The sequence below is a fragment of the Pituophis catenifer genome, unplaced genomic scaffold, assembly GCF_029215685.1.
Source record: "Pituophis catenifer annectens isolate HBS135680 unplaced genomic scaffold, rPitCat1.0.hap2 SCAF_1, whole genome shotgun sequence".
In the NCBI taxonomy this organism is placed as follows: Eukaryota; Metazoa; Chordata; class Lepidosauria; order Squamata; family Colubridae; genus Pituophis; species Pituophis catenifer.
The window spans coordinates 50985706-51012838 of NW_027256881.1; the positions used below are offsets into that span (position 1 = coordinate 50985706).

Below are 27133 nucleotides of genomic sequence, written 5' to 3' on the forward strand. Positions count from 1 at the left end.
TCCCCATGGTCATGTGATTTACATTCGGATGCTTGACAACTGACTCATATTTATGACAGTTGTAGTGTCCTGGGGTCATGTGATCCCCTTTTGTGACTTTCTGACACACAAAGTCAATGTGGAAACCACATTCACTTAACAACCATGCTACTAATTTAACAACTGCAGTGATTCACTTAATACAGTAAATGTGGAAGAAAAATCATAAAATGGGGCTAAACTCACTTAACAAATTTCTCACGTAACAACATAAATTTTGGGCTCAATTGTGGTTGTAAATTGAGGACAACCTGTATACCAATAATCCATAACTTGGCTTCCACAAATTAACAGTATAATAAGTAATCTGACATTTTACAGTGAAAAAAAATGAAGTCAACTTTACCAGAGATATAACAGAGAACAGAGAAGTATTAATACTGCTCTGTGTCAAACTTGATTTCATTGAGGGCCGCATCAGGGTTGGGTTTGACCTCGGGGGTAGAGGAGCATGGCCAGCTGGACATCATTCCTGTTGGGGGTGCCTGTGGTGGCCCGAGTGCTCTGCCAGTGAAAACAGAGCTCGGGAGGGCTGTGCAGGCTGGTCCTTCACTGTTTCCAGGGCAGCCCTGCGGGCCAGATCTAAGCACCCCTTGAGTTTGACACCCCTGACCTAGCTCATTGGACAGAGTGAATGGCTCAGTATGATATCAGAACAAACTGACAAATTCTCTGGAAAGTAAGCTTCCTTATGACATTGCATGGTGGCTAGGAACTACGTCTGTTAGGAATTGGTTATAACCTTCAATTCAAGGGCTGGGGGCTTCTTAATTTTCTTTTCCTTCATTATTTGGTGAGACAGTGTGCTTAAAAACCACTCCAAATCTTGATGGTCTTCTGGCCATCTCAAGTACTGCCCCCTTTGCAAAAAGATCCTGATTGGTTGATATTTCATAAGCTGATATTGAGAAAGAGATCCAGCTACTACCATTATAAGGCTATCCTCCAGTTCTGAGAAATACCTGCTCTGGGCAAAATTAAAGGCTTCCACACACCAGCCATCCTTGAGAAACTGTTTTGTGACCACACAAATTGTTTTCCTACAGTTCCAGACAGCATCATGAATACTACTGATATGATCCTCCCCAGGCAGGAAATCTCTGTCTTCAAAGCAAAGAGCAAATCTGTTCTTCTTAGAATACTGAGAATCTAGATGCTTTATCAAGGAACTTTGGACCCACTCGAAGTCTTTGCTGCTATAGCAAAGGTAAGCATCATAACTGTGTCCCTGTTGATCCAGTTCTCGTGGGAGCTCCTTCATGAGGAATTGTGTGAGTGTTTTATACCAGAAGAAACAAACTCCCCTAAAACGAGTAAAAACAACTACTGCTACTAGAAACACAGTTATAGTAATACAGGCAAAAATGAAGACTGACAGCTGCACAGGCTCCATGAGCTTGTATTCATTGCAATACTCTGTATCTAAGCTTTGGAGAGGAACATCAGCAAACTCTGGTGGTCCAGAACAAAATATGTCATTGCGTGAGCCATCTAAAGTAACATTGGTTTGGTTTAACCACATAATAAAGTTGCTTAATAGGCAGGTACAGTAAAATGTGTTATGGGTGATATCCAGCTGGTCTAATGTTGCAAAGAGCTGAGGATCAGGGTAAAATAGCTGATTTGATGATAAATTAAGAACTTTCAGGTTTGTAGGAAAGGCATCTTGAGAAATGGAAGTCAACAGGTTGTTAGACAAGTTAAGTGTCTTGAGTGACATTAGTTCACTAAATATACCCTCTGGGATGAAAGTAAGGTAGTTGTTATTGAGATAGAGAATTTCCAGGCGGGAAAGTGCTTTGAACACATCCAAACATAAACCCCTCTCCCATATAAGCTTTAGCATGTTGTCTCCAAGGTCCAAGTAAATCAACTGATTGTCTTTTGCTATGTCTTTATATTTGAAGCAATAGGATAAACGATTGTTTTTTAAAACAAGATACTTCAGGGCTGGAAATTGGAGAAGTTCATAGAGATCACCCAGATTCCCCAGTCTGTTTCCTTTTAAGTCAAGGACTGTGGCATTTATAAATTGTATTTTCCAAAATGGTGTAGTCTGTATCCGGTTGTCACCTAACATAACATAGATGAGATTTGGGAGAGAATCTATTACTTTTAAAGCATTATCCACGAGATCCACGTATTGAAGCTTTGGTAAGGATTTGAATGGATCTCTATCAATCACTCCAATGTGATTATGTTTTAGTTCTATATGAATTACATTAAGAAGCCCTTCAAAAGTGTCCTTATAGAGCTCACCAAGCAGATTGTTTGATAGGTATAGATACTGCAGATTCTGAAGACCAACAAATGCTCTGTTCCAAATTTTATTTATTTTATTATTGTTTAGATTCAGCAGCTTCAAATCATGGAGATATTGAAATATGTGCGGTTTAAGAGTCAAAATCCAGCCTTTTGATATATCAAGCAAGATGAGGCCACTGTCATTAAGACCTGCAAATGTATTAATATCAGGATCAGGAAGATTATTAAATCCAAATGATGTGCCCATACCATGAGAGGACATATTCAACGCCAACAGTGGGGACCCTCTAATAGCTGCACAGAATCGCTGTGTTAGAGTTGTACCCCAGCCATTACTCCCAACGTCCAGTGTTTCTATGCTAACATTTTTTAAAGGATTCCCACAAGTAGCCCAATCCACAGATCTTGTATACAGTTTAGTAAAACGAAGAATAAAAAGTTTGAACCTTGCTCCTTGGAAATTATTAAGATCCCCTTCACAGATAGAAGCAATAGGGTTTGATTCCAAGTCTAGAATGTCCAAGGATGTCATGTTATAAAATACACTGTGAGGGCGAACGTGAGTGATTCTATTATATTTGAGGTCCAGATATTCCAATAAAATCAAATCTCTGAGGTAATCCTCTTCCAGAATGGATCCATCAAGATTATTTTGATACAGTTTAAGAATACGGATTCTAAACAAGCCCACAAAAGCATCAGGATCTAACACCATCATTATGTTGCCACCCAAATCCAATTGTTGTAGGTTTGGCAAGTTCCTAAAAGCATCTTTTCCTACGGTTAAGGGAAAGCGTTTTTGTGATCCAAGGAATAAAATCTTTAGCTCCTCCCTCAGAGGGAAAGAGGTTGCATTAACTTCTTGGATGAAATTGAAGTTTAGGGATAGAATATCAACATGTTCAGGCACAGGTGGCACCCAAGTGAGATTGCAGAAATCATAGAAGGCTATCGTGTTTTCCACTGAACAGCTACGAATTGCAAGTGTTTCTCGGCACACAAGCACTGTGCCAACAGCAAATATCATGCAGAGATAAAACATCGTGCTCTCAATCTGTGCCTGGAGGAAAAGGATGGGGAAAAGAAAAGCATTATCATTTGCATTGGACCACAGAATCTGAATTAAACATAACAACACAGGTTATATAGAGAGATCAAAACTCATCTAATAACCTTTTTAAAAATGTTATTGCGAATTCATAAAAAAGGATGCCGTGTTAATGCTGATCCTGCTTGTTTTCCCTTGCATCTTGTTTACAAAATGGTGTTTTGGAAAATGGGGAAATTCTATATTTTCATTACATCCTAAGAAGAACATTACTCAAAATGAAACTTATGAACATGGTGTTTTTCTATTTAACACAGAAATAAACTACATTGCAGCTACCAGTCACACTTTTTCTGTCATTTTTAGAGAAGAAGGCAGAGAAAAAAGATCTCAAACCATGGATGTGCCACTTTTTCGAGCTCACAGATTCATTTGTCTCTTGGGTGTTATGCTGGGGCCTCATTTCAAAAACAAAAAGGAAGACAAAACTACATTTGATTTACTTTCATTATAATGTAATTTGAAATAGATGCAGCAGTTATTCTCCCCACAAGTTTGATAATTTTTCTATTTCTGATGGACACAAAGTTGCACAAAATTATTGACTTTTCAAAGAGCCTGGAGATCTATATTCAGGACTTCCAGGTGTAACATTTAACTCTGGAAACACAGATTTGGACCTGTATTTCAAGGTACAGTTGTTATTTGTTATGTCCAGGCTTTCTGAGCAAGTAATGCCTAGAAGAAAATGTAACTCCAGGATGTCCTAACTATAAATCACTCTGATTAATTTTCTAAGTTTGCAAAAAAGCCACTCAAGTCACCCAAGATTTATTAAATTGCATTTGGTTTCAGACAATTCACAAACAGTTGTACCTATCTAAACTTTATTTAATTATTTGGTGGATAAACAAGATAAATGGTCTTCCATGCAGACACCACAGAAGGTTATAAAGCTAAAAAAGCTTAGTAATTTAATAGAACACCACTAGGAAATTTGAGGGCTGAAGAGTAATTTGTGAAGTTATAAAAACATCCTAAAAGACAGGTGTCAAACTCACGGCGTCACGTTGCCATCACATGACATTTCATGACTTTTTTCTCATTCACGGAGCTGGGGTGGGAGTGGCTTGTGCGTGATGCATTTGGCCCACAGGCTGCCAGTTTGACACCCCTGTAAAAGAAGGCAACAACAACCCACTTCTATGCTATTGCCAAGAACATATTCATGGAGCCATTAAGGAGTCAGATTTTACTTGAGGGAAATATGGTGTGTGTGTGTTTTTTTAACTTTTGAGGGCATCTGCTTTTTTGTTTTGTTTCACATTTGAATAACAGAATAACAGAGTTGAAAGGGACAAAGTCTTCTAGTCCAATCCCCTGCTCAAGCAGGAAACCCTATGCTGTTTCAGACAAATGGTTGTCCAATCTCTACTTTAAAACCTCCAGTATTGGAGCATCCACAACTTCCGGAGGCAAGTTGTTCCACTGATTAATTTGGTTCTTTCCTATCAAAGCATAATCTCAAGACTCCAGGGAGATTTCTAAATTCCCAATGCTTTCGCTGCTACCATCAAACCTTTCCTGATTTGAAAATAGTTTTCTTTTCTCTCCTGTTTCTTTCTCTTTATGAAATGTCATTTGTTGGAAGGTGGGGATAATCAGAATCACTTTTTATGTACAACATTTGACAGTGAATCAAATGAACTGTTATATAATTTGAAAACAGAATTTATTTATTTATTTATTTATTTATTTATTTATTTATTTATTAAATTAAATTTGTATACCGCCCTACTCCCGAAGGACTCAGGGCGGTGAACAGCCATAAAATAAAACATATAGATACAAAATTTAAAAAAGAGATAAAACCGATTAAATAAATTTGGCTGAACCATTTTAAAACCCCAATAATTTAAAACCAAATTTAAAATTCCAGTTTAAAAGAGGAAAATTTAGGTCAGGCCAGCTTGATGAAATAGGAACGTCTTCAGCGCGCGACGGAAGGTACGCAGATCCGGGATCCTCCGTATCTCCGGGGGGAGCTCGTTCCAGATAGTAGGTGCCCCCACAGAGAAGGCTCTCCCCCTGTGGGCCGCCAGTCGACATTGTTTGGCCGACGGCACCCGGAGGAGCCCCTCTCTATGGGAGCATACCGGTCGGTGGGAGGCTATTGGTGGTAGCAGGCGGTCCCATAAATAACCAGGTCCTAAGCCATGGAGCGCTCTGAAGGTGATAACCAAAACCTTGAAGCGCACTCGGAAGACCACCAGGAGCCAGTGCAGCTCGAGCAGGAGAGGCGTTACATGGGAGCGCCATGTTGCTCCCATCACCACCCGCGCGGCCGCACTCTGTGCCAGTTGGAGCCTCCGAGTGCTCCTCAAGGGGAGCCCCATGTAGAGAGCTTTACAACAGTCCAGACGGGAGGTGACGAGGGCATGAGTGACCGTGCGTAACGAGTCCCGATCCAGAAAGGGACGCAACTGGCGGATCAGGCGAACCTGATGAAAAATCTTCCCGGTCACGGCCGTCAAGTGCTCTTCTAAAGACAGCCGTGAATCCAGGAGGACACCCAAGTTGCGAGCCCTCTCCGTGGGGGCCAATGATTCGCCCCCAATAGTCAGCGATGGCACCAGAATTATTAATATGAATGCTTAAAATTATAATTTAGGACACCTTTAGCACTCTTCCCCTCTGGAATTAACTAGGAGGGGGTGACAGTTCTGATAACCCCAGTCATCACAGAGCCTTTATCATATGTAATAATCATATATGATTATCTTGCACTCTCTCAGGCTCTGATACAAATGAAAAGTGCTTTGAGGCTTTCAGTTAATATTTCCAAATCTCCCTCCTTCAGCTCAGCCACACATTTGCATATACTAAGCCTCTTAGTATAGGCTCTTTCTGAGTGCCTTCTTATCCATCTTTATTTCCTTGTGCAAGTTAGACAAAGACTTGCACAACTCATGATAACAACAATCAAGCTTCATCCGTGAGATTTACCTCTGTATGCAGGAAGACACAATTTCTTAGCAGAGAAGATGAGGGGATAGAGAACTACTGTCTTGGATGCCTGTATGTGAGGTGGGGGACTGTTCTCATGACCTTCATTCCCCCTTCTCCATGGCTGTTCTTAACAAAACTTTGCCACCAGAAATACAATTCAAGATTCCTGATCCCCAATGACCATTCACACATGGAAGGTACGTATGGTTTGAAAGCCTTCCTAAAATGCCTTAGAGATTACAGCGCTCAAAAAACGAGTCTCCTCTCCTCCAAAAAAAACCCCTCTTATAAAAAGAGAAACATTTATATTCTGCTCAGCATGGGTAACTGACAGCTTAGCAGAAGACCACAAGAGATATCCAGTGGTATTGGAATACTACTAGCTTAATGCCCCACAGATGGGACTTGAGCAATCTGCAAATGGAGACAAGAGGCACACCATACATAGCCAGTTACTTCTGTTTGTTCAAAGTCTTCAACCTTTGCTTAAGCAACAAGATAATGAGTACAATGTGCCTTCCTTGCTGATAGTGTTGTAGTTCGAATCAGAATGACAGAAGAATGACATACTGTAGATCTACATTATATGCAGATCTAAGTATTTAAGAATTAAACACAGGACATTTCGAATCAAGGAGTGAGGTCATGCTATATCACATCTGTGAGTTTCACTTTCTTCCACAGAGAGTTGTTTTCCCAGTTTCATGTTTTTTTCATCGTAGTGATGAAGAAATTTGCTTCACTAATATATTCACGAAGCAGGGGGTTGGACTAGAAGACCTCCAAGGTCCCTTCCAACTCTATTATTCTATTCTATATCTCAATTCATAATAATGCTAATCTCACCAGACTTTTTTTATTGAAATCCCCCCTTTTCCCTTTTAGATTTCAAATAGGAATCACCTGTTTAACACATATATCTGGGAACCTGCAAAGGGGGAAAAACATTCAAGAAGAATATGGAGTTGAAAATTGATCAGCAGGGAAAAGCTTAAGCAATCTTCACACTCTACCCACTATGTTGCTTAAAAACCATAATCTGATAAGATGATTTTCTAATAAAACAAAAGTGTCATTTGTATGTAATATGCCTCAGGCTTACATTATAATAATCTTTTTGGGTAAGAAAGTGGTAATGAGAACTATCATTAAAGCGCTCAAATTTGACAATAAAAAAGAAGGAACATAGTCTGCTTTCTCTCATATCCAAACATATGAGAAAGAAAGTAATTTCTGTCTGAAAACTTATAATTTAAAAAAGATGAGGATGGAAGGCTTTATATCCCATGTAGAAAGATCCACGGAATGCATAGTTTTTCTCATGACTGCATGCCAGGTCACTAATTTATAATAACCAGGACTGAAATTTACGAAATTTGTTAATACTTGTGATAAAGATGGTAAGTCATTTCTTTATATATTTCTTTTTTTCTTTCCTATATTCTTATATTTTATATTTCTATTTTTTCTTTCTTTCTTTTCTGTATTATTATCTATAATCTCTCTCTCTCTCTCTCCCTCCCGCCCTCCTTCCCCCTCCATGGTGGCAGGCTACTTCTGCTGACTGCCAACTGCCAGCAATTCGGCAGTTTGAGTCTCACCAGCTCAAGGTTGACTCAGCCTTCTATCTTTCCAAGGTCAGTAAAATAAGGACCCAGATTGTTAGGGGCCATATGCTGAAATAATCTGTAAGTGTGGTCATACACTGTAAACCAGGGGTGGGTTCTAAAATTTTTTACTACCGGTACTGTGGGCGTGGCTTATTTTGTAGGTGTGGCTTGATGGTCATGTGACAATTATTTAGGATTTAGCAGAGGTACTGGTCTACCAGGCTTTTAACTGCTTGCAGAGCTGTACAGATCTACCCATTTATTTTTTGCAGGCACTGGTCTACTCATGTATTTTTGCAGGCACTGATCTACTCATGTATTTTTGCAGGCACTGGTCTACTCATTTATTTTTGCAGGCACTGATATACTCATGTATTTTTGCAGGCACTGGTCTACTCATTTATTTTCTTTTAACACTGATCAGCTGTAGGGCGGCCCTTTGAAGCCCCGCGGCAAGAGTTTAAACAGTTTTTTTCGCTCTAGCCATCAGCTGGGACTCAGGAGGCAGCAATAGATTGGGGGTGGGGTCAAATAAAAGGTAAGAATAACACGGGGTGGGGGGCGTGGGGCGTGGGGGGTGCGGGGGTGGGGAGGCGGGGGGCAGAACTGGTTCGGTGACATCATATTGTCACCGCTACCGGCTCGGGAGAACCGGGCTGAACCAGGAGGAACCCACCACTGCTGTAAACCACTTAGAGAGGGCTGTAAAGCACTGTGAAGTAATATATAAATCTAAATGTTATTGCTATCTAATCTATCTATCTATCTATCTATCTATCTATCTATCTATCTATCTATCATCTTATCATCTATCTACCATCTATATGCCACCTTTATTATTTTTACGTATAACTCATGGCAGCGAACATATCCAACACATCTTCCTCCTCCTATTTTCCCCACCAGAATAGCTTTTGAGGTGAGTTTAGCTAAGACAATCTCACAAACTCCCCCTTTCTAGACTGGTGCCTAGAACAAATTGGTTATTCTTTCATCTTGTAAAAATCTGTATTATGTTTTACCACTGTAATAATAATCTTTGATAAAAGAATTGTTATAAAAAGAAAATGGAAATATATTTTTGAGAAAGAGTATTCAACATAGGTCAACTATGATAAAAATTACACTTTTACCTTTACCTAATGCTAGCAAACTCTTCTCAGCTGTCTTAAAGCAGTGGAAGTCAAAATCAAGCAAATACTGACCAGGGACTTAATATAAAAGTTGCAATATGGAAAAGCAAAGTCACTCAACAGTTCTTTTTAATCCCTTTCTAAGTTGGCAGATGATTCGTAAACTGCTTCCCAGTTGCTTCTTGCTCACAAAATTGCTCTGATAATCTCAGAGAGGAACAGGCAGCCATTCAGGAGGATCAACAACTGGGAGTCAAAGGATTGCTTGAGATACTGTCAAGCAGTCAAAAATGTCACTCACACATCAGAGGGAAAGTGGCAAATAAAAGAAGATGGACTTGCCGTGGGATTGTTATAATGCACCAGAAAAAGGTTGAGACCTTTGACCTAACAGTGGTTACTAGCATAGAATTTCAGCAGAGCTTTTCTTTGAAGCTGTTACCAGTGATGCAGGGCTTATAAATTGTGGAGAAAAATACGTTGAGCTTTTTATACTCTTTGTCAAACCAACTTTTGGTGCCGTATCTTTGGTATGGTGCCTATCTATTTTATTTTTATTGGTTAGAAATTCTGCAATCTCAGAATGGCTGTGTCATAATAGCCCAGGATGCAGTTTCATGAACCAGACATGGAACAAAATAGTGATTAATTGGAATAGATTGGTTCATGTGCTGCTTCTCCTGATGAGGCAAAACCAGAGGTGGCCTAAATACAAACAAAATTACGTGGGAAGCTTAAATTTTAAATTTAAAGCCAGTAGTATTATTGGATGGGAGGCAAACATTGTTTATTAGACCAAACTTTGATATTTTTTTACCCAGAACAGAAGAAAGGTCTTCCAGACTGTCAATTGTTCACTGTTTTGCTTACAATAAATAGTTCCAATGAATTAGCCATTTGTGCTGGTTTAAACCTTGCCAAATTTATTTATTTAATAACAGTCTGGGAGACCTTTCTTCTGTTCCGGGTAAAACATTACATTTAATTACATTTAACATTATTTGAAAGGCATGTCCTCAATGATTAAATGGCAGCTTTGATATTTTGCAAAAAAGGCCTTATACTTTGATCCCTTTCTAACATTTTAGTTTCCCCCAACAATACTGCATCATTAGCAAACAGACAATTAAATGAGGCCATTTAATTTATTTATATTAAATAAAGTGACACCATTTTCCAAAACAATATCGTGATGTCATACACTTCAGCAGTTATACAGAGTTAAATATAGAACAATGTGTTTTAGGATTATAGCAAGCAGTATTATTTCTGAAGAACTACTCGATGTATAGTCCTGAAATTTAATCAGAAAGATTCACCAAAAGCTTAATTAATCCAAAATAAATGTCTCCAAGTGAGAGTTATAGTCCCAATGTATCTGGAGGGTATCACAGTGAGGAAAATTGGAAAGCTCATTCTTGCTTCATTTAAAAGAGACTCAAGGGATATGTCAATGCTTACTAACTTTATTCATCTGTAAATAATTTGGCAATGCAGACAGCCATTCCTTCCATTTCTAGACAGGTGACAGACTGTCCGTTAAAGAACTTCATTGGATTGTGCTAGGAATCAAACTCTTCTGAATTAATGCAGATATTTTAGCCCAAGGAACTCTGGTCCTAGCAAATATTTACCATTTGTCTTACATGAACAAAGAGATTGGGTTACAATAGCCTCTCAGCTCACAACATACTGTTGTAGACAACTGCTTTTTGTGGTTCTTCCCACTGTCTGCTCCTTCCTGAGGTTTTAATTATAGGGTTCTTGAGACATGGGCTCTTGATTTGACTTATGATTATATCTTTATTTCACTTTGCTCCAAAAAGCTTAAGAAGACCTATATAAACTCTTTAGTCCATTTTATTTCTAGGCAAATCTATAAAATAAATGAAGTTCAGGAACAGTCACTGAATCACAGTGAGCTTCATGGATGATCAAAAACTTGGTCTTCCTGGTTCAAACCCAACCTTTTTATATCATTTTGGCTTTCATGACATAGGATTATTGAACTATTTTTAAAAGTATTTGTGCATTTGTATATACATGCATGTTCTCTCTCTCTCTCTCTCTCTCTCTCTCTCTCTCTCTCTCTCTCTCTCTCTCTCTCACACACACACACACACACACACACACACACACACACACACACAAGTATATGCCTTTGAATAAATCTTGACTCCTGGCAACTGCCTGAACAAGTGCTGCAGTTCTCTTGACAAGAATTTTGCAGGTAATTTGCCACTGCCACTTTCTTAGGACTGAGGGAGAGTGAATGGCCCAAGGCCTCTCAGCTGGCTTTATGCCTAAGGCAGGACTAGAACTCACCATCTCCTGTGAGGAGGTCAGGTAGTAAGAGAAACAGAATGGCCCCAATCACCCCACTCCATATGACACCTTTTCAGAGCATATTGATAATTACCACAGAGGTGTAGTAATGGAACATAAAAATTCCTGGTGTGATTTAGGACAGGGGTCTCCAATCTTGGCAACTATAAGCAACTATAAGCCTGGTGGGCTTCAACTCCCAGCTTTGCTGGCTGGGGAATTCTGGGAGTTGAAGTCCGCCAGGATTAAAGTTGCCAAGGTTGGAGACACCTGTTCTAGGAGGACTTTCAGGCAGTTTCCATTTTTTTTTTTTAATATTCATTGTTTCTCAACCACTTGTGAGAGAGGGAAAAAAAATCTCCAAACCTGAGAAAGTGGGATGCTTTCAAGAAGAATGCTGAATGGCTAGGACAGGAAAGAAACAATCCTGGCTGTATCCATCACATAGTGACTTCTTCTGTAGCATCTCTGCCACTTTTGGTGCTAGGCTTTAATATTACCAACCTAAGGTGGGGGAAAAAGACAAAGTTCATTGTTAATGAACAAAAAACAAAAAAGAACATCCTTTAGGATCTATTTGTTTGAAGTGCTTCCCCATAAAGCCAATCTGGATTTCTTTTCAGCTGCAATTCACAAATTTAATTATCTTTAAAAGGGTTTTTTTAATCTGTAAATGAGCAATACTACCTCTCCCATGTCTTTGCTAGTAAAACATGTATTCTTTATAATCCCTGGATGCCAAGAAAAATGTTTTTTGTTTTTTTTATTTGATTTATATGCCGCCCTTCTCCGGAGACTCAGGGCGGCTTACAGTGCGTTAAGCAATAGCCTTCATACTTTTTGTATATTTATACAAAGTCAGCTTATTGCCCCCACAAACTGGGTCCTCATTTAACCTACCTTAGAAAGGATGGAAGGCTGAGTCAACCTTGAGCCTTGGAGAGATTCGAACCAGCAGTAAATTGCAGGCAGCTGTGTTAATAACAGGGTGCTTTAAACCACTGTAGTACCAAGGCTCTTTTTTTGCTTCAAAGACAGTTCTCGTCTTCTTATTGATCTTCAGAAAATGTTGGAAAATATTTCCACTTAATGTTGTTACCACTCTTCAATTTCCTTTAAAGACAGCTATATTTATATGATGTTGGCTTTTACTGAGAACTTTCAGAAGTGCATGAACATCAGGTCAAGAGCTTCTGAAGAGCAATTTGGGCAGCTACTCAATTTATATTTTTCATTTTAGCCAAGTATAGACTTTATTTTAGTCAAACAAAAAATAGAAATAGGAAGGAAGGAAGATTAGTATTTGAAAAGGCAAATGTTAGCTAGATATCTACTGTATAATAAACACAAATTATTCATGGAAATCTGACTAATTCACAAACTTAATTTAAGAAATCTTAAACTGTGTCAGAGAGAGAGAGAGAGAGAGAGAGAGAGAGAGACAGAGAGAGACAGACAGACAGACAGACAGACAGACAGACAGTATTAAACTAATTTTGCATATGAGTAAAACTACAGTTTTTCTGAAGTAAAAAGCAACTTATTTTTAGGTGTAGGCTGGTAGCTTTATAAAATAGTTACTTCTTATTCAAGAAGTAAGAAGCCCTTTCTAAAATACTGTCTATCGCAGCCTTGCAAGCAATCAAAGCCATTATTTTTTAAAAGTGTTTCACACAATAAATCAGAATACATTTAAATTTCCTGAAATATTTAACATAGCACTTCTACAAAGATATGCGAAGATAAGGATTTTGCAATGAGTTCTGCTTTAGCAGAACTCTGAGCTCACTGTATTTGTGATAACCAGAGCTGGTTATCAATCAATCAGAATAGAGCTGGAAGGGACCTTGGAGGTCTTCTAGCCCAACCCTCTATTCAAGCAGGAGACCCTATACCATTTCAGTCAGGTGGCTCCAGTCTTGGACCTCCAGTGATGAAGCACCTACAATTTCTGAAGGCAAGTAGTTCCACTGGTGAATTGTTAACTGGGGGTAGGCAGAGATTCTGTAACAAGTACTCCCTCCCCCCCCCAATTTTTTTTTCTGAGAATCTCATACTTCATTTTTATGACTGGTTTTCAAACCATCAAATTGAGATGAAATGCTTGAAAATGTGTTTAAAATCCTTTGGGTGAAATTTTCAAAGCTCTCCATGTCTCCATAACTGGCAGATACTGAAATAACTCTGAAAAAGGGAAAATTGCGCAACCCTGCATATTCTTGTAGAAATTAGAAAAGGGGGCTTTTCTCGGTACAGAATTTAGTGCAGGGTATAGACATTGCAAATAATATGCCACACTGTACAGAAATCAGGAGGTAAAGTTTAACGTTATGCAAATACACAGAAAATACCAAATAAAGTGCAAAATAATTCATATCTAGTTCAAATAAAAACTGTATTTTAAACATTGACAAGCCATTAAATATCCATCTCAGGCTCTCAAAATAGAAATCATTCTGAATCCAGAACTAGTTAAAGGGGAAATGTGATTAATAAGGGACTAAATGGGAACTGATTTCCCACTTTTTAAGAAGGTTTTCTTTTCTTTTTCCTGGTTATGTATAATGATAATGGGAGACCAGAATTTTCTTGTTTCAATGTTCCTGGTTCTAAGTGGCAGGCTTATCTGAGCATTTCCTTTTTATGAACAAGTTGAATAATTGATTATGTGCAATCAAGCCAATATTGGCAATTTCTGACAACTGTAGTCCCAACATACATGGAAGCTGTTATGCAGGCATTCTAATCCCTAACCTGAAGAAATTCCCCTCCTGACCTCCCTGCTAAGGTCGCACGTATATTAGGATATGAAAGCATCAGCCGTGACATTCACAGCCATTGGAGATAAGAGAGTGGCATGTGTGATGCTGTTTCCTTGAAAGAAAAATCTATACGGCCCAGAAGGCTCAGAACTGAATTTGGGCTTAAAACTACTATGACAAACAAGAGAAATAGCAATAGCACTTACATTTATGAACACTGCTTCATAGTGCTTTACAGCACCTTCTGAGTGGTTTACAATGCCAGCATTATTTGCATATTGCCCCCAACAAACTGGGTCCTCATTTTACCCACCTTGGAAGGATGGAAGGCATGCAGCCTTGACTAGATCGGCACAGCTTCCTGTCAATGTTGTCGGCGCTTCCGTAGCATCATCAGTCAGTGCCAGCAATTCAGATTCATGAAGCTGTGCGGATCTCAACAAGGCTGCATGGGTGAAGGAAAAAAACCTGGTACAAAATAGCCCTCTTGCCACTACACATAGTGTAGCCCATTACCTTTCTCTACAGTACAGCAACAATACATACAGTACAGCAACAGTACATACAGTATAGTATACAAATATAACAGTCAAGATCCCATCATGGCTCCACCAGCAAGAAGAAAGAAATATGAAGCCGGTTTTAAACTTAAAGTTGTAAACTTTGCCATGGAACATAATAACTGTGCTGCTGCAAGACAATATGGAGTAACAGAAAAGATGGTTCGGGACTGGAAAGCAAATGTAAAAGCATTAAAGAGTATGCCAAGGGGTAAGTGTGCATTAAGAGAGGCACCCCACATTGGCCAGAACTCGAAAAACATGTAGCAGACATGGTGAATGAGCATCGCCAAAACGGTTATGTAGTTACACGAAATAAAATACGTTTGTTTGCACTTCAGTGGGCCAAATCTAACCCAGATCACAGCAACAGATTTAAGGCCACTGTATCCTGGTGTACTAGATTCTTGGAAAGGCATAATTTGGTTCTGAGGCAAAAGACAAAAATTGCACAAAAATTACCTGCAGATCTTGATGCCAAAGTAAATAGTTTCCATCGATATGTAATAAAACAGCGCAAGAAACATGGCTATGCGTTAAGTAGTATCGGAAATATGGATGAAACTCCAATGAATTTTGATATGATTGGAAATAAAACTGTCCATCCAAAAGGTGAAAAAACAATTTTAATTAAAACAACAGGACATGAGAAGTCCAGTTTTACAGTGGTACTAGCATGCACAGCTGATGGCTCCAAACTGAGACCAATGATTATTTTTAAAAGAAAAACAATGCCAAAACTAAAGTTCCCTGTTGGTTGTTTTGTACATGTGAATGAAAAAGGCTGGATGGATGAAGAAGGGGTAAAGCTATGGCTTGATAATATATGGAGCAGGCGACCAGGTGGACTTATTCAAAAACGTAGTCTACTGGTGTGGGATATGTTCAGGGCTCATTTAACTCCCAGCACCAAGCAAAGGCTTGCAAGAATAAACACAGATGCGGCAGTTATTCCTGCAGGATTGACATTGTTGGTACAGCCACTGGAAGTGTGCCTAAACAAGCCATTTAAAGATCGCATTCGAGAACAGTGGAATGAGTGGATGGTTAGCGGTGAAAAGTCATTCACAAAAGGAGGAAACATGCGTGCTCCACAGTTGGATGTTTTGTGCAAGTTTGTCATAAAAGCCTGGAATGATATTGATGCAGAAACAGTAATCAAGTCTTTCAAGAAGTGTGGCGTATCAAATTCATTAGATGGTATGGAGGACGACTACTTGTGGCAAGATGAAGAGGAAGCCGAAGCTGAGACCACACCATCTGATACGGAATTAGATCCATATGATGACTGCCTTACAAATGTATCACAAGATGTCCTTGATGTACTTATGATATCAGATGACGAACAGGAGGATTTTGAAGGCTTTTAAAGGGAAACTGTCACGCCAGCAAAACCTGTAAAAATAGCTTGCAGTTATGATGGGCGTTACTGACTCGCCAGGGACTTGCCCGGCACTGGCTCTCTATTGTTTGTTATCTTCCTCCTATCATAATCAGTTCCAGTTTGGTTGACAGCTTAGAAAACAAACAGCATGGCAGCTCCCATGGGTTTATTGTCTTATCCTTCCTTTCAGCTTTAGAGTGAATTAGGAAAAGTTTAATCCAATTGCACTGTTTTATGTTGACATGTTTGATGACAAACAGCCTTATGTTTATAAGTGACAGTTTTCCTGCTAAGTACCTGCGTGTCATAAACATTTGAATTAAAATTACCATATTGAAATCAAATCTGATGTTTTTTAATTTTTATTTGGTGTGCGTTGGAAGAGGGATAGTCTTATACGGCGAGTATAGCCCAAACCCTATATTTTAACAGGAAAAGTAGGGGGTCGTCTTATACGCCCAGTCGTCTTATACGCCGGAAAATACGGTACATCAATTCCATGCCCTTAATTGCAATCCATATGCTAACACCTATATGATGGATGTATCTTTATCCTTTATTGATGTAAAAGTTTGCCTTGCATCTTGGAAACACCATTCCTGATTTAACCAGTCCTGTGCAATATGGACAACACTGAACTGAATTCAAATTGGCTGTGGTAGATATGCAGACACCCTCTATAAGTGGGGCAAAAAAACTGAATTGTGACTGCAGGGCGAAAAAACAACTAGCCAACATATTGTGTCAGTGCCCCAAAATAGTCTGTGACAAATGAAGCAAAAATATATCTGCAATCTAGACATATGTTTCTAAAATTTTATATTTTGTATTTTTATCTGTTTATTTTAATTGAAATATGAATATGCCATACGATAAATAATAATAATTTTTGTCCTTACATCAAAGTGGCCTCTAGTCACATGCAAAGAAGTTAAAAATCTCATTAACCAAATTAAGTATGGTAAAGCCCCCGGGAATAACATCTCCCACGAGCTAATTAAATCCAATTCAAATTGGTGGATCCCTTTATTGGCTTCCTTCTTTTCACACATTAACCACACAGCTAAGATTACAGGTCTGGGGGAGGGAGCTATAATTGTTCCCTTATGCAAAGAGAGTAATAGGAATGCCCCGGTTAATTATAGACCAAGTAGTTTATTGAACATGATTACCAAACTATATGCCAGGTACCTATTCACTAAACTTCAAACTTGGATAAGATGAGGAAATAATTGATCCTGAGCAAGCAGGGTTTTAACCAGGATGATCCACTGTAGACCACTGCCCAGTACTTCAACATTTAGCAGACAAATATACAAATATGGAATCCTACTATAATGAGGAACAATTAGTAATCAACTATGACAAATATATATTTTTTTAGTTTTTTCCAACAAAAGACAAAAGCAAAGTGGACAATTGTTTCCCATAAATTAGAATACATCAAATGTTTTAAATACTTGGGCGTAATAATTCAGACCTGTAGGAAATTATCAACTCAGGTAAATTATGCCACTTCTACTGCCCAAAACAACATACTAGCAATAACTAAATTTTAAAAGCAATAGGGGGCAAATTACATTCTGGCAGCAATCAAACTCTTATGGTTAAAACAGTTGCCCAAGAAGTAGTCCTTGACTTACACCACAATTGGGATCAGAATTTCTGTTGCTAATTACAATCATGTTACCGTGGGGGGTGGTACAATGGTCCTAACTTTCAGGATGAGTTGTAAGTCATTTTTTTCTGAGACCATTGTAACTTTGAACTGTTGTTAAACAAAAGGTCAAGGATACACACCTAAGGGGCTTATGAATTTTCTTAAGAGTTAGTTTGGTACCCCAAAATGCACCCCTAATGCAGTCTTGAGGCTTAAAGCTAATGAGCCAAATATTAAGGTTCAGGTCTGGACCAAGATTCTAATCTCAGGACTCATAACCATGGTTGACCCTACACATGTGATGCATCTGCTGCTGTTAGACAGCTACCAATCTACTATACTATACCTGTGTAGAAGAACTTTGCACTCTTTGACTCTCTGCTGAATATTTAGGACAATTAAGTCTTGAGGAGGCCTAATCAACAGTAAAAGAAAGAATTAGGGACATTGATTGCCAGGATGATTATCACCAGTGCTGGCAAATCCTTTTATCAAACATTAGACAGATGCAAGCCTTCTACTGCAGTGTATCTATACAATGTAACCCGATGCAAATATAGACAGGAAGATTTCATGGGACTTCTTATTTACAGAGACTTTGTCCTTGTAGATCCAGTGTGGGAGAAACTCTCACTCATGTTCTCAAATGGTGTCCTTTTTATGAAGCCCCAGCATGTGCTTTGATCTTCCCAATCATTTCTACCTTTTGGGTCACACTGAGAAATGTTATGTTTATTGGTTTTTAAGGGATGCTAACTCAATGCTACTTGAGGGATGCTAGCTCAATGCTACTCAAATATCTTCATCAGGTAATTGCATACAACTTTTAATTAGAGAAGTTGTTTCATTTCTTGTTTCATTGATAATGAATTGCTACACCAAACTATTTCTCTTTTCTACTCTAAAGGCTGGTCAAAGACTGTAAGAAAGATTTTGATTTGAAGCTAAATTGTTACTTTCAAGATGCTATGGTATCTGGCTTCCTTGCACCCAGAGAACATTCAGTACTCAGACGGGAAACTACAGGCTGCTTAACCAAAAGGTTTTGTGCCTATCAGTGGGAAAGATGCTTCTATAGAAAATCTGTTCGGCTGGACATGCATATCAAGCTAATGGAAAATGTTATCTTTGACCATAGCTGAAACACAATGATCAATATAATTTAAAAAGCACAATGTGACAAAAATGACAGGACTATAAAGTCAACTATCTAAAAATCAACATCACGATCAATTAAATGGGATTTGATATTTATGCAAACAGATTTACTGTTGCTGCCATTTCCAGTCTCTGCAATAGCCTCTATCAGGAATGAATATAAAAACGCAAATACCACACACACAGAGCAACATGCAGGCCACACTTCTCCAATGTTTCTTTTTTTCTCAATCATGTTTTATTTAACCTAAACCAATTTCAATGTATATGTTTTGGTCCCAGGTCCACCTCTAATCGTTCACCCACACCGACTCTTAGATAATTACCTGTTCTTTATTACATTCATTGACCAACCAACATAAAATATTGAAATACATCGGTTAGTCAATAGAAAAATAAGATGACATATAGTTTAACATTAGCTTATTAACCTTTGCAAAATTTTATAAACTATAAAAGAAAAAAATTGCAATGTTTAGCAAAATCAATATATTTTTCTTGGAGAATAAATAATTCAAGTAAAACAAATATAAGTGCCCTGAGAATATTATTATTATTAAAGGAGTTTTAAGTCAAGAGTCAATGTTCCTGAAAAATTGATGATCTAACCAGTGTTTTTCAAGGTTGATAACTTCAAGGTGTGTGGAGTTCACATTTCCCCATCCACACATCTTAAAGTTGCCAAATTTGAAAAAAACAACAACAACCCAATGATTTAAAACAACACAGTCTATCCCTTCCAAGGGCTCCACTAATTTAGAAACAAAGTCTAGTTGCATAAAGAATTTTCTTATATTTCCCTTCCATGACTACCAGGGGAAGAACGTTAAAGCAGGGTAATTATGGTGTCCTTCTGAATTTTGGATCTGCACTTTCATATAAATATTGGGTTTGTTTGATGAATTGCAGAAACATTTCTAAGCAGAAGGACCTACTCCCTATGTAGAACCTATCACCCCAGAGCTTGGCATTCTCAACTTCCAATAACTAGAATGCAATTCCTAACTAAGTAATTTTTGCCATTTTGAGTTTAAATTATTGGTGAGATGCCAAGGAGACCAGATTTATCTGACCAAAGGATAACTTTGCACAAGAAGCAAATAGATTTTACAAGAGACTTGATCTCTACCTTTGTATTACCACTTTCCTGATCTAATATCATATTTGGTACACAGCTGGCAATCTGAAATAAGTTATGGAGGAATGTGAATTGCTCACCCTCTAAAAGAGCCATCTTGTTATATGGACCCAATTGAATCCCATACAGTAACCAGATATAAGTATTGGCTGTAAATAATTTTAGGTATAAACTCTGTGCCTCTGGTGATAAGAAAGGGGTTTTATAGCTGAGGCTGATTTTAAGGTTTCATCATTCAAGTAGGCACACTATCTCCCTGTTTATTTGGGGGGGGGTGGAATTCCTACAATTAAAAGTTTGAACTTGTTCTCTGACATATGACCATTTAGCTGCCATGTCCAAGCTTTGAGGTCTCTAGAAAATGGAAGGATTTTGACTTAGAAGAATTGATCTGTAAGGCTGCCTCTCTGCAATACAGGGCAAGAGAAAACAGCCAGAGTTAACAACAGCATTACTGCATCATCTGTACACAGTAAGATAGGAATATGTCTATTAACTAGCCGTAGGATAGTGGTGAAAAAGTTGCTTAAGTGGGCTCAGTTTGAGTTTATATAATGATAAAAAGTACGGATTCAAGTTACAGTCCGTACAGTCCTGTCTGACGCCATCTCCCTACAAGAATTTATTTTGTGAGACACAAGGAACTGCTGCATCTAACCTTTGGTAGTCAGTTTCCAGGGGGTCTAAATAGTAAGGCTAAGAGTCATCCATCAGTAAAAGAATTTTTCCATTTGCACCCTAGCTTGTCTCTTGAGATTGAGTCAAAGGTTGAGATGGAGTCAAAGAACTGCAGAAAAAACAATTACTACCAACCTGCCTTCCATTAAGGACCTGTATACTGCATGAGTCAAAAAGAGGGCTGTGAAAATATTTACAGACCCCTCACATCCTGGACATAAATTGGTTCAACTCCTACCCTCAAAACGACGCTATAGAGCACTGCACACCAGAACAACTAGACATAAGGACAGTTTTTTCCCAAACACCATCACTCTGCTAAACAAATAATTCCCTCAACACTGTCAAACTATTCACTAAATCTGCATTACTTATTACTATTAATCTTCTCATCGTTCCTATCAGCCATCTCCTCCAACTTATGACTATACGATTGTAACTTGTTGCTGTATCCTTACGATTTATATTGATCGTTTCCTAGTATGATTTGACTGCTTATTTGTATCCTATGACTATCATTAAGTGTTGCACCTTATAATTCTTAACGAATGTATCTTTTCTTTTTATGTACACTGAGAGCATATGCACCAAAGACAAATTCCTCGTGTGTCTAATCACACTTGGCCAATAAAGAATTCTAATCTAATCTAGGTGAGCCTAAAGTCAATAAATGCAGCATGCAGCGCAGAACAGGGTCTGACAGGGTGTTTCTCAACTGAATGCCACAGGATCATAGTTTGATGCAAGGAGAAACAACCTGCCCTAAAACCTGCTTGTCTCTCCAAGATACACTCAGATTTGTACCAGTCTTGTAATTACTCTTCTTGAAGCTTTGCATACATTTTGCTAATTATGCTCAGGAGACTGACAAAGAGATAATCAAAGCTTATCCATCCCCCATGGCAGGCAGAAAAGATTATATTTTCATATAATCCTCCCCCGCCCCCCATGAAAAAGAAAAGATGTTTGGAAGACAATTAATAATGGGGGAAAAACTATTAGTAGCTCAACAGAAAATCATGCGTTTAAAATCTACACACACAAACACAAAGGTATCAGTGAAAAGTCTCCTTAGATTTCTTTTTGTCTGGTGGTGGTGGGGGAAGCACCTGAGAATCAGCCTCGGTTCTATTCTATGCATTAATAATATACCCCAAAGCATCTGCCTTTTTTCCCATCAATAAAAGTAACCATATCTCCTTTTTATTTCTGTAGGCATTGTTCTCCAGAGTCTAGCTGTTGATATGGTTTCACATTTTATTATAGTTAATAATACAGAATGTATTGCATTCAATTTAGCTTCTAGGTGCAATTTACAAATATACATTATCTTTACAGAGCTATACCCTGTGTTAGCATTCACTGACAGTTTGAGGACTTAAAACAGGGTTGGCAATTTTTTTTGGCCAGGGAAATAAGTTATACCTGGTCAGCCAACTTACAGATGCAGGAGACAATCTAGTGACACTGCCGGAAGGGACAGGGTTTAAAAAGACAGGCCTTTTGTTAACAGGTTAGGCCTGTGATGGTGAACCTATGGCACATGTGCCACAGGTGACACACAGAGCCCTCTCTGTGGGCATGCCAGCTGTCGCCCCAGCCCAGCTCTACTGTGCATGTGCGCATGCCTCCTGCTGGCCACCTGGTCTTTGGGTCTTCGCACGGGGGCAGGGCGCATATGGGGGATGTACACGTGCATGCATGGGGGGCGCATGTGCAGGGGCACTCGCATTGCATTTTGGGGGCTTGCCCCATACCCCGTTTTGGGCCTGGAAAGCCTCCTGCACCAACCTGGAAGCAAAAATGGGTAAGGGGGGATGGGGTGCATGCACGGAGGACATGCGTGGGGATGCATGCACATGCACAGGACGCACATGCATGTGCAGGGAGGCGCATGCATAGTGGGGTGCTCACATTGCAATTTGGGGTTTCTAGCACACGTGCACCAAAAAGGTTAACTGGGTTAGGCTGAGAGGAGGAGAATGGGAAGATTAATAGCAGCAATGGGGGCTGGTCTCCTTCAAGGGGGCTTGTACGGTACCCACATTATCACTTTTCATTTTAGGATCTTGACCTGAAAAAACCACATCACAAACATTTGGTTCTTTTGCTGCTAAATTGCTGCTGAATTCTGTAATCTCAATGGAGGGGGGGTCCCATTTGGCCTGGCGTGGGAGTTATATAGAGTTGCTTTGCCAGTCTGTAAATTTGATATTATAAATAAAATAAATAAAGAAACAGAGATGCTGAGAACGGTCTTCCACCTACCCCCAAGCCTGAAATGCCCAAAGCAAGGTGCCCATTAAGCCATTGGAAAGTTGAGAAAAATAAATACCAGATTTAAAGTGCCTTGCCTATGAAGGCCCTGCCCTTCAACTGTTGTCTCTAGTCTTCTCTAGCTAAGCTATGCCCAGTGTTTTGGAATCTTCTGCTGAGTTCAGCCTGGAGAGTTCAACACTGTGGGCCATTAGACTGTTCACCTCTGACAGAAGAGGGCAGAGGGAATGGCTTTAAGGACAGGAGAAAGAGCCACTACCAAGGCAGAAGTCAGACACAAGAGCCAAGCTTCTCCTAGTTCATAGGAAAATAAAGAGAGGGGGGGGAGCACTTTCCAACTTGTAAGATTGTTACTATAATTTTACAATAAAGGTACTGCTAACTTACATGGTATTGTTTTCCTAGTCTGGTCTATCCTGACGGACTGGCACTGACTCAAGAGAAGTAGGAGAAGGGGATGCCATCACTCTGCTTAACAACTTTTTATTTATTTTATTTATTTATTTGTTTCCATTTCTACAACTAATTCCCAAAACACTGTCAAATAATTTACTAAGACTGTATTACTATTATTCTTCTCTTCCTTACTAGTATCTATTGCTTCCCACATATTACTATAACCATGTTGCTTGTAACTTTCAATTATATTGTTTTTGTTTCCTAGTACGATTTGATAGCTTATTAGTAACCTTGACTATTACTAAGTGTTGTATCTTTTTATTCTTGATGAATGTATTTTATTCTCCTTATGTACATTGAGAGCATATACACCTGAGACAAATTCCTTGTGTGTCCAATCACACTTGGCCAATAAAAAATTCTATTCTATTCTATTCTATTCTATTCTATTCTATTCTATTCTATTCTATTCTATTCTATTCTATTCTATTCTATTCTATTCTATTCTATTCTATTCTATTCTATTCTATTCTAAATTTATGAATCATTTCCACCCATGCAGTTCCTATTAATTGCAGTAGTCCATGAGAGCAAGTGACTAATCCAAACCCAAACCACATGTATTTTATACTATATGGCTGTGATGGTGAACCTATGGCAGGCATGCCACAGGTGGCCCGTGGAGCCATATGAGTGGGCAAGTGTTGCCCTAGCTCAGCTCCAGCGCACATGGGCACACCGGCCAGCTGATTTTTGGGGCTTCCAGGCCCACCAGAAGTCAGAAAACAGGTGGTTTTTGGCCTCTGGAGGGTCTCCGGGGGGTGGGGGTGGGGAAAGCTGTTTTCTCCCTCTCCAGGCTCCAAGAAAGCCTCTGGAGCCTGGGGAGGGTGAAAAACACCGGGCCATCGCATGCCAAAAGTGGGGGAAGCGGGGGGTGGGGTGGCGCACGCATGTGTGGGGTGGGTGGGCCACATTGAATTATGGGTGTGGGCATGTGCATGCGTGACCCCCTGCGCTCCCCCCACTTTTGGCACACAATGGCAAAAAGGTTAGCCATCACTGCTATATGGTATTTAATTGAACCTGTTCATCTTATAAAAAAGAAAAACCTCCAATGCTCAGACAACTCCTGGTAACTTTATTTACACATCACCTACTGTTCATAGCAAGGCTATATAAGAGGCTTGCTATTGCTTATCTCATCTAATGTTCTCTTAACTAAAGGAACGATTTACAGGGACTTTCCACTGATATAATTCTCTATGAGTCTATGTCAAACTTGAGATGATAATATTAAATTTTTCATAATGATTTTTAAAATATATTTGTTCTTTTAGTTGATTGTTGTACACTGCCCTAAGTCACTTCTTGTGAGATTGGGGGGGGGGCATAAAAATTTGGTAAATAAATAAGTATCCTAGAAGTGCTAAACCAATGAACAGTTGATATTATCTTTGAAGATTTCAAAATTATGCTAAATATTTAGATTTTAAAAGGACGTCAGGTAACCTGAGTAAGACCAGGATGTATTATAAATGTCAGAATTTTACCCATTTCATTAATAAAACCTGGAAATCTGGTTTTGTGGAGTTTATACAAAAGGACAAAAGATTGCAAAATTCAAAAATGTATACTTAACCCAGGCCAAATGACATTCAACCGGACAGAGTTGAATGAGAGTTTAAACTGTTGTGTTGCAACAATTTCCCTTTAGGAATACATGGTTGCAAAATAATTCAACGATTATTGACTGTTTTTAAGAAACGGAACTTTGTTTCTGAAGTTTCCTGGAGCCCAGGGGTTGACCCAGCCTGGACTCGCAGATCAGAATGAACAAACCATAACTAGCCAAGGATTCCACGCTATACAGACGGTTAATGGTTCTGGGTGTGACTGTGAACCCCAAATTCGGCTAATCGATTAAACAGCGATAGAACAGGATGGAAAAATGCACCGTGTGAATACTTGTGCTCTGAAAGCCAAACCCAAGATTTTATCATTCATCTTTCCAGGGATGGAGGGAGAGGGAGAGAGAGAGAGAGAGAGATCAGAAACATTTTTAATATTATTGAGCAGGGCTCCAAAAACAAAGTACTTTAGGTACGCTCAGAAGCACTGCTTACAGATCCTCCTGAGACTGTACTTTTTACTCCCACTGAAGAAGGCACGGGAATTGATATGGATGCCTTCCAACAACAATCTCTCATTCCCGCAAGAGATTTTATTTATTTATTTATTTTGATATTTTGCGATCGTTATAAATGTTTAAGGCAGAGACAAGTCATGGAGAACGGAGCCAGAGACAGCCGATGGGCTCGCCTACCTATCCGGGCCGTTCGATCGAACAGAGGAAGGCTCTTTATGCTGGGTCAAGCCGATAGTCCATTCGCTCAGCGCTGCGCGTGCTCCCGGGCGCCCCTTCCAGAAGCTGCCGTCTTCCTTCGCCCTCCCGGTGATCGATCGGCTCCCCGCTCACAAGGGCGGGGCAAAAGGTCATTTTACGCCCCTCCCCCCGGATTTGCATAGCGCGGCTCGGGTCTTCAGCGCTTAGGGGAGAGGTCTTCAAACTTGGCAGCTTTAAGACTTGTGGACTTCAACTCCCAGAATTCTCCAGCCAGCTATGCTGGCTGGAGAATTCTGGGAGTTGAAGTCCACAAGTCTTAAAGCTGCCAAGTTTGAATTTGGACCCGGTTCTTTTTCTTCCGCCCCAGGCCGAAGCCTTCCCAACCCTTCCGCTTCTCCCTGGATTGTTAGTCCCGGAGCCGAAAGAAATCAAACCTCAAGCTCACATCCTCCCTGCCCGGGGCAGTTTAAACCAAACCAAACCAAAAAAAAGTAGTCCTCAGACATGACTTTTCCGCTAAAATCTTGCCCAACTGGTAACTTTTCAGCTGACTCAGTTCTTTAAAAAGGACATATTTCTCCATGCTGTGGCTTTTGTAATTGGACACTTGGTTTGTCAACTTCCATCCGGTTGGTTCCTATTTTCTTTTAACTACTTGGCCTTCTCCAGGCTGGTGTCTTGCCGATGTCCTCAGTTCCCCATAATTCCCCCAGCCAAGCCTATCAACGAAATGGATTCTCATTCTCATTAGACCGTGCTAAAAACAAAGCAAATAAATGCCTGCCAAATCAAATATTAAAAGTTCAGATTGAATTGGCTGATCCAGGAAAGGACGTTTAAGCCTTTCTTGGAAGAAGCGTCATTTTGTTCCAGAAAATAAAAATAACAAAAGAGTATCTGCGCTTATTTGTGTGGTAAAAGAGCCTTGGTGGCGCAGCAGATTAAAGTGCTGTTAAATAGCACCAGCTGCCTGCAATTACTGCAAGTTCAAATCTCACCAGGCTCAAGGTTGACTCAGCCTTCCATCCTTTCGAGGTAGGTAAAATGAGGACCCGGATTGTGGGGGCAATAAACTGACTTTGTATAAAAAAGAACACCACTTTGGGGGGGGGGGCCGCGAAAGCCCTACTAAGCAGGTTTATACAAAAGTATGAAGGCTAATTGCTTAACGCATTGTAAGCCGATCTGAGTCTCCAGAGAAGGGCGGCATATAAATCGAACCAATAAATAAATAAATAAATAAATAAATAAATAAATAAATAAATAAATAAATAAATAAATAAATAAATAAATTTTAATTTAAAAAAAAAAGGAAAAAGAGGAAAGGGATTCAGTTGGAATGAA

The 27133-nt window shown here is 39.3% G+C and overlaps 1 protein-coding gene across 1 annotated transcript; it reads right to left on the minus strand.

Annotated features, from left to right (window-relative positions):
- Window positions 1-763: 763 nt before the first annotated feature.
- Window positions 764-25891, minus strand: TLR5 (toll like receptor 5). Its single transcript, XM_070949302.1, has 3 exons — window positions 25769-25891; window positions 11796-11933; window positions 764-3364 (listed from the first exon to the last, which is right to left on the minus strand). The coding sequence occupies exon 3, from the start codon at window positions 3344-3346 to the stop codon at window positions 764-766; it is 2583 nt and encodes an 860-aa protein (XP_070805403.1). The 5' UTR covers window positions 3347-3364; window positions 11796-11933; window positions 25769-25891.
- Window positions 25892-27133: the final 1242 nt, after the last annotated feature.